The 13,319-nt window shown below is 37.1% G+C and overlaps 1 protein-coding gene across 4 annotated transcripts in view; it reads left to right on the top strand.

Annotated features, from left to right (window-relative positions):
• Window positions 1–13,319, top strand: part of LOC139730519 (uncharacterized) — a 312,627-nt gene that overhangs the window by 290,533 nt on the left and 8,775 nt on the right. The window contains exon 17 of one of the 4 annotated variants that reach the window (XM_071641367.1): window positions 2,178–2,220. The exons of the other annotated variants lie outside the window; for them this stretch is intronic. Within the exon in view, the coding sequence (XP_071497468.1) occupies window positions 2,178–2,220 (43 nt within the window). The remainder of the gene's footprint in view (window positions 1–2,177; window positions 2,221–13,319) is intronic. 4 annotated transcript variants of the gene reach the window in all.

The raw sequence follows: 13,319 nt of genomic DNA, 5'->3' as shown, positions 1-13,319 counted from the left end.
TTTTTTTTACTGAAAGATTTCAGGTTTTCGTCACTGGCACAGTTTGAACTTGCTGTATATACAGTGAAACCAGCTCTATACCGGATATCTTTTGAGTCAGTACGATACAAGTGTGCCAGCAATGAACCTTTCAAGACTACACATACTTTTGAATAATTCAAGATTACACTGTTTCCTCTACATATAATGGATAAGTTTTGAACACTAACAATCAATGGACAAGACATGTTCATCTAAATCATATTGTGATAGTGATGTAGAAAAGTGTACTGAAATTACCCAACATTACCTGTCTTAATCCATGAGCAGTTTTAATCTCTTCATCCATGAACACTCAAATTGGTTATTTGGTTTATATTGGTGGTCTTGATGACATTGTTGAAGACACGAGTGGGACATTTTTATAGTTATGCTTCAATTTTTTCGGCAAAATGATGTAATATTATATATGTATATATGGATTATATATCACAGGTAACGCGCCGTGAAAAAAAGAACTGACAGTTTTGTAAAAAAAAAAAAAAACGACAACATGACAAACAGGACAACGATTAATTGATAATCCAGTACTTACGAATATCATAATCGCACAGAGTGCTTTTGAAATTACCCTTATTGATATCTACTATAGTGGTCATGGATGCAACCATTTCCAATGACGTTATCAGAATATGCGACAAGTTTCACAAGAATACGAGGCGAGACTCGTCAGACTATACAAGACAAGTTTCAACACCAAATACCAACATGCCATGATTCAATTTTACTCTATTGATGGCCGAAAAGGTTTAACTTCACATCTGTGGAGCCATATTATTGGCGACCACAAGCATTATTTTATAACAATTATGCATAAAGAAATTTTCAGTCGTATGTTTGTGTATGTACGTTTAACTATGATGTCAATATCACTTTTTTTTTGCCGTACGTGTTAAAGTTCCGTTTGAGACATATCGGAATATCTCAGTATATTACAAGACCATTGTGACAGTCATTTTGGATGTCAATAACTTTTGGCTGATTTGACAAATTCGCTCAACTGAGTTGACCCTGCATGGTTTTAATCCCCCGCTTCGCGTTCATTTCATTTCATTTCTATTTCATTTCCGGCCAAAGCATATAATATGACAATTGCATATAAACAAATTAAGTACAATGTAACTTTTACATTTCCAAATGAAATTTAGATACACGTCATGTGTTTACATGAATCAATAAACATACTTTAGTTGAAGAAATACATGGACAAAATGTGACTGAATCATAACAAAGAAAAGGTCGGAAATGGAGGGGACTGCTAAAAAGCGTTAGAGCACAGTACTTCACCATTAGTATAAGCAAATGTTACGGAGTTTTCGTTCATGCAGGACATTTATAGATGTCCCAAAACCTTCAAAGACCTTCAGCACCCTCGAAATATGGTAAGACCATCAATTTATTCTAAAATTTTTACTATTAAGAAAAAATATATTAACATTGGAATTTCTGCCACTTACAGCATGTATATTGGCTGTCATCTTGGACGTCTAAAAACCCTAAAGAATGGACGAATTTCAGCAACCAAGTTTCGAGGATGCTGAATAGGGTCTAAAATTTTCCAATTTTTGACAGTTATTTTGGCGGTCATCTTGGACATCTCAAAACCCTTAAAAAAGAACACGAAAGTTGCATCAACCAGGTTCGGATTCAGCACCCTCGAAATAGAGTAAAACCGCCAATTGTTTTCAATTTTACACCATATAGAAGGTAATATAGGGCTTACACGGAATTTTCGATTTTGACGGCCATTTAGGGGCCATTCTGGCGGCCATCTTTATTATCTCAAAACCCTCAAAGGAAGCAAGAGCTGTATCCTGGAGCTTCAAATTCAGCAAAACTCAAAATAGTGTAAAACCACCAACTGTTTTATATTTTACACAATTTAGAAGGAGATTAGGGGTCTACATATGAATTTCCGTTTTTGGCGGTCATTTTTGGCGACCATCTTTATCATCTCAAAACCCTTAAGGATGCAAGAGTTGTACCCTGAGCTTCGGATTCAGCACACTCAAAATAAGATAAAAACCACCAATTGCTTTCAAATTGTCACCATTTAGAAGGAAATACATGGGAACTTCCGTTTTGGGCAGCAAATTTTAACGGCCATATTGAATATCTCAAAATCTTCATCAATGCAGGAGTTGCGTCATCCAGATTCTGATTCAGCACCCTCGAAATAGGGTAAGAACCATCAATAGTTTTCAATTTCTCACCGTTTTGAAGGAAATACATTGGAATTCCCGGTTTTAATTGGTGGCCATTTTGGCGGCCATCTTGAATAGCCCAAAAACCTTATGGATGCAAGAGTTGCATCATCCAGATTTGGATTCAGCACCTTCCAAATAGGGTAAAACCATCAATTGTTTTTTTAATTTCTCACCATTTAAAAGGAAATACATGGGAATTTCCGGTTTTAATTGACAGCCATTTTGGCGGCCATCTCTAATATCTCAAAAACTTGTTGGATGCATGAGTTGCATCGTCCAGATTCGGATTCAGCACCTTTCAAATAGGGTAGAATCATCAATTATTTTCAATTTCACACCATTTAGAAGGAAATACATGGGAATTTTCGGTTTTAGCGGCCATTTTTGCGGCCATCTTGAATATCTCAAAATCCTCAAGGATACAAGAGTTGCATCATCCAGATTCGGATTCAGCACCCTCGAAATAGGGTAAAACCATCAATTGTTTTCAATATCTCACCATTTAGAAGGAAGTACGTGAGAATTTCTGTTTTAATTCATGTTTGTTCGTGTTGTTCATATACGTCTCTGAGAAGCCAGATCAAAAGTTTTTGACTTCGTGACATAAACCATTTTACCGCACTTAGACTGTAGTGTTAAGAATCGCAGAGCATTCACCTCCAAATTCTTCTGTTACCATGCAAAGCACAGAAAAATCTTTTCAGTTCATCCATCACCTCAGCTGTTCCATTTCAAGATTCAGCCCTTGTATGTACATCATTTCTAGGACTCCACGCATTTACTGGCTGCGATACCACTAGTGCCTTTAAGGTAAGGGGAAGGTAAAAGCAATGTCGAGGCTGATAAGTCATTTCATGCTGCATTTCCAAAGCTTGGTGAATCTTGAAATGTTGTAGCTCAGATGATGGATGAAATGGAACGATTTACCTGTGCCTTGTACAGTAACAGGAGAATCAGGAAGGTGAATGCCCTCCAACTCTTAACAGTCCAAGTGCAGTGAAATGTCTAATGTCACAAAGGCAAAAACTTTTGATCTGGCTATGATACCGCCCTGCTGAAAAGTTTAGGACAGCATGTCCTATGCAATTATCAAACAAGAATATGGAAGCTAGCAACAAACCCAAACGAAGGACATGGATGGACAAAGGATGAAGATCTAATGCGACTTCTGTGGACCTCAAGGGAGGTGCTGCCGCCGTCAGCTTGTGGACATGCATCCTGGAAGGCACTGTGGCTGATGAATCAGAGCCGATACTGGTATGGCAACAGTGACATGAGTAAAAATGGATTAACTACACAGATACCGCACTCAGAAAATGACCATTATGGTAACATTGGAATTTAATTTGATTCAGAACTCATGTGCTAATGAATGTCAGACTCCGATATAGGATGGGGGATGATTCTGCATCAGCTTGTGGACATCTTGTTAGGCACCATGACTTATGGATCGGAGCCCGATAATGATAGTGACAGTAAAATTAGTGAAAATAAATTCATTCAACCAATAGAATCACAGAGTTACTGGGATAGTGACATTGGAATTTAATTTTAGCAGTGTTTATGAGCAAACGAGTGTCAAACTTTGAAAGATATCTTAGAGCTGGTTGATGATGTGTGCCCAACTTGATATCATCGGCTATGTCTTGTGTGCGTCCTTGTTGTTTCCTGTGTCTTATGTGTGTCTCATGTCTATGTTTCATGTGTGTGTTTCTTGTATGTGTTTCATGTTTGTGTATATGCGGGTCTCTTTCTCTTCTTCCAGGTCTGTACATTCCCACATAACTACAATCTCCAGGTCTAGGTCTAAGTGGAACTGGTGTGATTTTCTTTATACTTACGGCTAATCCAACATTTGTTTTCAACTCTGTGACTCTGATGAATTTTATGATACAGTTGGGCGCTCTTTTACGTCCGCGCAGGAAAACAAAACTTCCACCTTATATGAAGCATACATGTCGAACAAACTTAATGCTTCAGCACAAGTATTTGAATACAATTTTGATCCTGAAGATCCTGTGCAAAGTTCATCATGTGTTTATCTGACTGTAAACCAGTATAAACAATATGTTATGAATGGTGATGATGATAATCTCTTGTTAGCTCATTTGAATATACGAAGCATAAGTAGAAATTTTGATAAGTTGCGATTATTTTTAGAAAACTCTGGTAATAACTGTTCTGTTATAGGTCTGACCGAAACATGGTTGACTCCCAATATAAGTCATTTATTTTCTATATCCGGTTTTGATTTTGTGTACAGAAATAGAAAAGAAAGAATGGGTGGTGGCGTGTGTCTATACATCCCCAACAAATTTGAATATTCTATCCACGAAGAATTGAATGTCATGACTGATGTAGTTGAATCTCTCTTTGTTAAAATGGTAAACCCGAATGGGAAAAACGTATTGATTGGAGTTGTTTACAGACCCCCTGGATCGAATCCGAATGATTTTTTGTTGTATATACAAAATTTAATGCAGAACTCTATCTTTACAAATAAACATGTATATTTAATGGGTGATTTCAATATTGATCTTATGAAATGTAACTCCCAACATATTTCGCAAGAATTTGTAGAAACCTTAATGTCTGTTTCGTTATTACCGTTAATTTCTAAGCCGACCCGTGTTACCGATCTGCCACTTTGATTGATAATATTTTTTGTAATATTCTCCCAATTCCCGAGTCTGGTATTGTTTTATCTGACATCTCTGATCATTATCCAATCTTTACACAAGTGCCAATTAAGTTATCTCCTAGGCAAAATAATTATCAGAGACGTCGTAAGATTACGGCCAATAATCTTATTAATTTGCAAAATAGTTTAAAAGATATTGATTGGTTTTTTGTATACAACAATACCGATCTTGATTTGTGTTATGATTATTTTATGAAAACTATCACTTCTAAAATTAATGAACATATTCCGTTTTGCACAAGGAAAAGTTCTTACAAAAGAACTCCAAGACTCCCGTGGATAACCCAATCACTTTTAAGATCGATTAGTAGAAAAAATAAGTTGTTTTATAAATACAGGAGTAACCCTATGGATAAAAATAGACAAAAATATGTGACTTATAAAAACACGCTTATCAATTTATTGCGTTGACAAAAGAGAAAATTTTATGTCAACCAGATAGTGAAATATAAAAATGATATTAAGAATACCTGGAAAACAATAAAAGATGTTATGAATACATCTAATGATGTATCTAGTATTTCAGAAGTACGATGGGGTAATACCTCAAGCGATGCACCTGCTGGTATGGCCGAAATTTTTAATGATTTTTTTTTGTATCGATTGGGAAAAATTTATCACAAAGTATCCCTTCATCTAATAAAGTGTTTTATGATTTTTTAGATATACCTTATCCTAAAACTATATTTTTGGACCCTACGTATAATGAAGAAGTTATTGATATTATTTATAATTTGAAAGAAGGGAAAAGCCCAGGTTGTGATGGAATCGATAATTATTTGTTGAAAAATATAATTCTTCAAATGATAGATCCTTTAGTATATATTATTAATTTATCACTTATTACTGGGCTTGTACCAAGTCAAATGAAGACTGCCAAAGTTATACCTATATATAAGAAAGGGGAGAAAAATGATGTCAATAATTACAGACCAATATCGTTATTAACTTCAATTTCTAAAAATTTGGAAAGAATAGTATATATCCGAACTGTAAAATTTTTCAATATGAGTAATATATTTACAAATTTTCAATTTGGATTCAGAGAAAATCACAACACCACCCACGCTTTACTTACCTTTGTGGAAAAGATTACACATGCACTTGATACATTTTCGCGTACAATAGGCATCTTCCTGGACTTTTCAAAGGCTTTTGATACGATTAATCACGGTATACTTCTCTCTAAGTTATCCCATTATGGTATTCGCGGAAAAGCCTTGCAATGGTTTACGAGTTATCTATCTGACAGATTTCAATATGTACATGTGAACAGTTTTTATTCTTCTATGAAGAAAATAGAATGTGGTGTTCCGCAAGGAAGTTTGTTAGGCCCACTGTTATTTATAGTTTATATTAATGATTTTTATAGATCTTCAGATAAACTCTCTTTCATACTATTTGCGGATGATTCCAATCTTTTTTATTCCCACCCTGACCCTACTACTTTAATTAGTACAGTGAATTATGAATTGAAGAATGTCTCACAATGGATATAATTATGCAAATAAATTGTCACTGAATATTGAGAAGACAAAGTATATGTTTTTTAGTAATTCTTTAGATAGATTACCAGGTAATGTTATATTTGACACTACTCCCCTAGAAGAGGTTTCGTCTATTAAATTCTTAGGTGTTTGTGTTGATAATAAGTTATCATGGAAGTGTCACATAAACAATATTTGTAATGTAATTGCACGTAACATAGGCATAATGAATAGATTGAAATATCATCTTCCTTCTTCGGCTTTGATTACGCTTTATTCAAGTTTGGTATTGCCGTACTTGAATTACGGAATTCTTGCTTGGGGGAATACATATTCGACATTGTTAGATAAACTTTTTCTTCTGCAAAAGATGGCGCTCAGAATCGTTTTTAACCTTCATATCCGAGCACATACTGACAAGCTTTTCCTTGAGCACAAAATTCTGAAAATAAAAGAGTTGTATTTGTTTCAACTTGGTCAATTTATGTTTAATTACAACTGCAACCATCTACCCAAAATATTTTATTCTTTATTTCACCGTAACAGCCACGTACATAATTATCCCACGAGACAATCTAAAGAATTCCATCTTCCCTTAGTGAGAACTGTACACACTCAAAATACATTTGTTTATACTGGACCCAGATTTTGGAATAGCTTAGATAATGATCTAAAAGAATCTGTGAAGTTAATTACATTTAAGTATAAACTCAAAAAATATTTATTTTCTAAATATACCAGTTAATTCTGTTCAATGAAAAAACCCGTCATGTTTCACTTTTCCTTGAGATTCTGTAGTGTGTCCACAGACCTTTTCCATCCCTCTCCTTTTCCCTCTCCTTTTCCTTCTCTATTCTTCCCTGCTCCTCTTTCCTCGTTCTTTGTTGTCCAGTATCTCTCTGAGTGCATTTCCTCAAATTCTGTTATTTCTGTGTATTGTGTTATTGTTGTTGTTGTCGTGGTTATGTTTTTTGTGGCCGATTGCATATCTTCCTTTCCGTTCAATTTTCCTGGCACACCTGGCCCCATAGTGTCTGTGCCACAAATGTGATATGTTACATAGTTTATACATTTGCATCCTAAAATCCTAGTAAGTATTGTTCATAGTATCAGCATCATTATATCAATGAGTAAAATGTACAATAGTATATAGAAGAATTTAAAATGAATATATTGGTATAACAAATTGGTGCTGTTGTTGTTTTGTTCCAGTGTTCCACGTCTTACAAGCGCGGCTTTTTTAGTGGAACACTGTTTTCCATCATTGTGATTATTTACTATTTTTGTTGCCATGACAAAGTGCATTGTTTCTTTTTTACGACATAATTCGTGTATAACATACTTTATATTGTATTGAAAAAATTCCTTTATCAGACGAGTGTAAGAGAAATGAAAAAAAAATTGTATCACTTTAGATTATGTCAACTTTTTCTTTTCTTTTCTTTGTGATGATGGAAATAAATAAACTATTGAATTGAATTGAATTGAATTGACTTCATCAATTTCAACATATAGGTAGTATTAAGCCAGTGGCAATCATTTGAAGCATTTCGATGTTGGGCTCTCAATAATTTCACCTGAAGTAAATCATGCTGGAAAAAATACATAATAATTAGCAAATAATTTCTATGAAACATCATATAATCTATTCTACTGGGGACAATGTTACATTTAAAAAGTTTCTTTATACTTTCAGATGGAATGAAGATTTTTAAAAGAGGTATCACAAATGCAATCGGTTAGTGTTGACTAAGTATGAATGTTAATAATATATTCAATGCATAAGTTACAAAACCTGACTAAACAAAAGAACACTCTTGAAAAAGGCTATGGCAATTTGAGTATCTAAAAGCAACCAACTTTTAGCAAAGAATGAATGTATTATATGCCTTAAACACGATCTATGAAATCAAACTCTTATTATCCATTTCCGAAAATGTCCCATGAATTGGAGAATTGCTTACAATAAACATGCCTTTATATTCACATTGAATGATTTGTCGTGGTAGATTATAATAGAATTATGTTGTCATTATGATCATCAGAAATGATGACAAGAGAACTGTACAGTTGCCTCTAATTTCTCATTTTAAGCCAAAATTTCTCTTAGTTATTTTCTTTTATATTTTCTTTAATGCAAATGATAATACTTGAAGTTTCTGATCTTTGATGAAAAACTGATTTGCTAGACAGCAGAAAAGAACTTACGGCGGCTTGTTTCACACAACTTGCATGCACACTAAACATCTTAAAAGACTACAGGATTATTAAAAAACACATACTAAATTCTCTTTAAAGGATTCGAGTTTGTTGAGAAGGCAAAATGCAGATGTAATCAAAATCTTTCTTTTTTCTCATAGCTAATGGTGTTAATCTTTAAGGGTCATGTCAACCTAATTGCTAAATTCAGTTGAATTTGGGATTTAGACGACACCCCCTACAATGTGAATTTTGTCATCGACGCAGCTGTCTTTGTCGTCATCACTGAAGTCAAATGTATTTCAGCAGGTGATAAATGATTGAAACAAAATGATTAAAGTTCCGATTTTACTTGAAATATACGAGTTAATATATCAATTTACTAATCACCAAAAAGGACATTCTGTTGGTTCTTATTTCGCACTCAGCACATGCCCTCCTGAACATCTACAGAAGAGGCCAACATTAAAATAATGGCTAATTTGTTCTTGGTCAATCAAAGATGGTTATCTATTTAATGGACAAGTTCAACTTCACAGACATATGGATTGAATGAATACAGCAATATTAGTAGAACACATCAGTGAGAGTTTGAGGAAAATCAGACAATCCGTTCAAAAGTTATACATTTTTTGAAGTTTCTGCTCGCTCACTGCTGGATGAGAAGACTATATATATATACAGCTTGTGATATCACTGTCATTTGTAGAACGATATAAAGAAAATTATATAAAGAAAATTCAACATATATTCACTTTTCTTACAAAATAAAGAACACTTGCCTCTGTCAGAGGAAGGCAGGGATAATAATATCCTTGATATAAGTCAATGTCATGTTGAAGAAATATGCACGTTTTTCAAAAATAAGATTTTGTAGAATTCTCTTTATATTTTCCTTTCATTGTATATATCGTTCTACGCATGTGACGTCACAAATTGTAGTAGTCTTCTCATCCAGCAGTGACAGTGCAGATACTTTTAAAATTCAAAACTTTTGAATGGATTGTCTTCTTTCCCCCAAACTTTTACTGATATGAAATTCTCCTAATATTGCTGCATTCACTTCACCTATCCATGTTCATGGAGCTGGACTTATCCTTTAATATCCAGACTGAATTCCAATTCATATGGTGAATTAACCACAAAGTAATGAATATCTAAATTAGCATAAGAACTTGTGCTGACTTAGTTTGTCGACCTCATTTATGCCCATTTCGTTGTTGATGACCTGCAAGTCCCTATTGCCAAATTTTCGAAAGAAAAAAAAATAGTTTAGGTGACACTGTGTATTAATCAAGTGAATATCAATTCAGTGAAATAAAAGGAATAAACAAACAATCAGATATTGACGTTAATAAAATCATTACCAACAAGGAAATGTACGTATGTGACTGACCAAATTACAAACATGACCTACAATATTTTACGAAATTTTAAAAGAGATTAAAAGAGATTTAAAAGGGTCCCTGAGGTGTTGTAATTCTAGTCTTTTACATCGTCTTTATCTTCGATGTCATGACAAACGTCATCATCAAAAAGAACCATGGTCACCTTTGATTTCTCATTTTAAGGCAACTTTTATTCAATCAGGTGATTGCTGATTGCAAAATATGATTAAATTTGTGAATTTACATCATAAAGAGATGAGTTGTAACTAATTTTTGATACTGGAAATCAAACAAAGGGCATTTGGGAGGCTCATTTCTAGACACTGCGCATGCGCACTTGAATGTGTACAGAAGAAGATAGGATTACAATTAGGCCAAAATCTTTTGTTTTCCTAAAAAGAGATATTCATTTAATATCCAGACCAAATTTCAAGTCATTTAACAAATTTTTCAGTAAAATATACAAACTTAAAGGGTGAAACTTGAAAAATTGCACAAATTTTGTTGAATTTTGTCGACATCATTGCCCATTTCGTTGTTGACGACAATCCGAGGGCTTATATTGCCAAACTTTGCTTTGCATCATATTTCCCATCTTCTGAGGAATCTAGAAATACCAACATCTTTGGCTACGCCAGTTAAGGTGTTGTTGAATTGATATGCAATAGCGCCATCTATGATAATAAGCAGTATAACTGTGACTTGTACTACTACCATGGTTCGTTGAATGAATGCTTCTCCAAGTATCAACAAACTAACATTGTGTTTCTCCTTAATTGCGTGGTGGCAGCGCTGGAATACTACCCACAGCCTAAGTTAAATCTTGCCCATTACAGGAAAGAATTCTGCTGAGATAAAACAGCCAAGTCCACAGTAAACGTAAGTTTTTACCTAGGACTTCAATAGCAACTAGTTTGTTTGTACAGTACAGTCCCACACACCCACAACGGCGTGTGTAAAATAGAAACCATCACCTCGTTTGAGAGTTGGAGACAGAATCTCCTGTACACCCTAAACCTCGACCAGCACTTTGCACCCTTCCTAGGCGAGTCAGTGACATGGTCTAAAAAGACCAAGACAAATCCTAATCGGGGCTTTGTTGACGACAATAGCTCTGTCCCCACAGATTCTCGCAAAACAGATCAACAAAAGGCTGTCATGCTTGATCTAATGCTAGGACAGATAGCCAATTCCTGTCCTGTGATTGCGAGGAACTGTATAGTCCGCAGTTCCACTTCACTTAATGACATTTCGTCGAAAATTCGTCTCCATTACGGTTTTCAGTCTACCGGTGCCCATTTTCTTGATTTTTCTAACATCAAGTTGGAAAGTGATGAACGGCCAGAGGACTTGTACCAAAGGATACTTGCCTTTGTAGAGGATAACCTGCTGACCTCAGGTGGAGGTATTACTCACCATGGTGATACCATTACAGAAGACGAAGAGCTCACTCCAACTATCGAAAATTTCATAGTGTTGCATTGGCTCCAATTGCTTCATCCTGATCTCCCCCAGCTAGTCAAACAGCGGTACGGCACAGAGCTCTGCTCACGTACCCTTGCTTCTCTTAAGCCTGAAATATCTCAGGCCCTCACTAGTCTCCTTGAATCAGTTGAGTGTTCTAGGGCCATGCGTGCCACTGCCCTTCCCCCGCGCAATCGCAATCAATCTAACCCTAGGCGCGCTCAACCACAATCTCGTGTTCGACCTCGCGCTAAGCCTGCTAGGTCATGCCCCCTCTGTCTCCAGGCTGGCCGCCCCAGCAATCACTTTCTTAGTGTATGCCCCTACCTCCCAGAATCTGATAGGCAGTACATGGCTAAAGCCCGCCAGGTTGCTAAGATTTTTGATCATGATGAGATGCTTGCAGATGACATTGAACCCCAGGACACTCAGGTTGACCCAGATGCGGTGTCTAGGCCAGACTCCAGAGACTCCCCTGCTACACTCTGTGTTCAGGTACGTCAGTCTCCTTACTTTGACGCTTTTTACAATCATCATGTTGTTCGTGTCACTGTTGACAGCGGTGCAACTGGGAACATGATGCGAGCCTCTACAGCACATGCGCTAGGATGTAGTGTGGCTCCCACATCCCAGTCTGCCCACCAAGCCGATGGATCATCCCCCTTGGAGGTTGTTGGTGAAACCCGTCTCACGTTGTCTCGTGATAGTCATGTTTTCCATTTTGAGGGCTTGGTTGTGGAGAATTTGGATGTTGAGGTCCTTGCTGGGACCCCATTTATGGAGCGCAGTGATGTGGCTATTCGACCAGCTAAGCAGCAGATATCATTGGATGATGGCACTGTGTACTCCTATGGTTCCACTGGGAAGTCAAAAGTTGGCCATGCTGTTAGGCGTGCCCACGTTCTCCAAGCTCCTTCTAAAACCATGACTCTCTGGCCAGGAGAATTCCTTGAGCTTGCCTTGCCTCCCCAGTTTGCAGATGATGAGACCTTTGCGTTAGAGCCTCGCACAGACTCTCCTCCTACCCCATCCCTGCCAGAATTTTTCCCGGTTCCCCAGGTGGTCCCGAGTATCGCTGGTAAGATCCGCATTCCCAATCTGTCTGAGGCGCCCTGTATTATTCGGCGCAATTCGCATTTGTGTCAGGTCAGCCCCATGTGTATGGAGGATACAGGTCTATCTACCCCACCCATCATAGGTCGGCTTGCAGCGCCCCCCACCCCGCCCCGTGGGGAAGGCTCCTCTGCCCAGTCTGCTGAATCAGTGATTCTCGATCCAGATGGGATTCTCCCAGCACAGACTAGGCATGCTTTCCAGGCACTTCATGCCAAGTGTGACAGTGTGTTTAGCTCCTCTTACAAGGGTTATAACGGTGCTTCTGGACCATTCCAGGCTGTTAAGAACATGGGCCCAGTCCAACCACCTCAACGCAAAGGGCGGCTCCCCTTGTATTCCCATGACAAGCTTGTCGAGTTGCAGGATAAATTTGATGACCTGGAGAAACTTGGTGTTTTTGCTCATCCAGAGGATATTGGTATCACTGTTGAATATGTCAACCCATCCTTCTTGGTCAAGAAACCCAATGGCGGTCACCGGCTAGTCACAGCCTTCGCTGATGTAGGTCCTTATTCCAAGCCTCAGCCCTCGGTCCTCCCTGATGTTGATTCCACATTGCGTAAAGTTGGTCAGTGGAAGTACATTGTTGCATCAGACCTTGCCAGTGCATTCTATCAGATACCCCTTTCAAAGGAGTCCATGAAATACTGTGGTGTTGCTACACCCTTCCGAGGTTTCCGGGTATACACCTGTTGTGCCATGGGTATGCCAGGCTCTG

Source organism: Diadema antillarum, unplaced genomic scaffold (genome assembly GCF_040938485.1).
Source record: "Diadema antillarum isolate AM-2024a unplaced genomic scaffold, OU_Dant_1.0 seq00000320_RagTag, whole genome shotgun sequence".
Taxonomy (NCBI): domain Eukaryota; kingdom Metazoa; phylum Echinodermata; class Echinoidea; order Diadematoida; family Diadematidae; genus Diadema; species Diadema antillarum.
The sequence above is the reverse complement of the archived record's forward strand: the minus strand, read 5'-3'. Positions and strand labels throughout refer to the sequence as shown.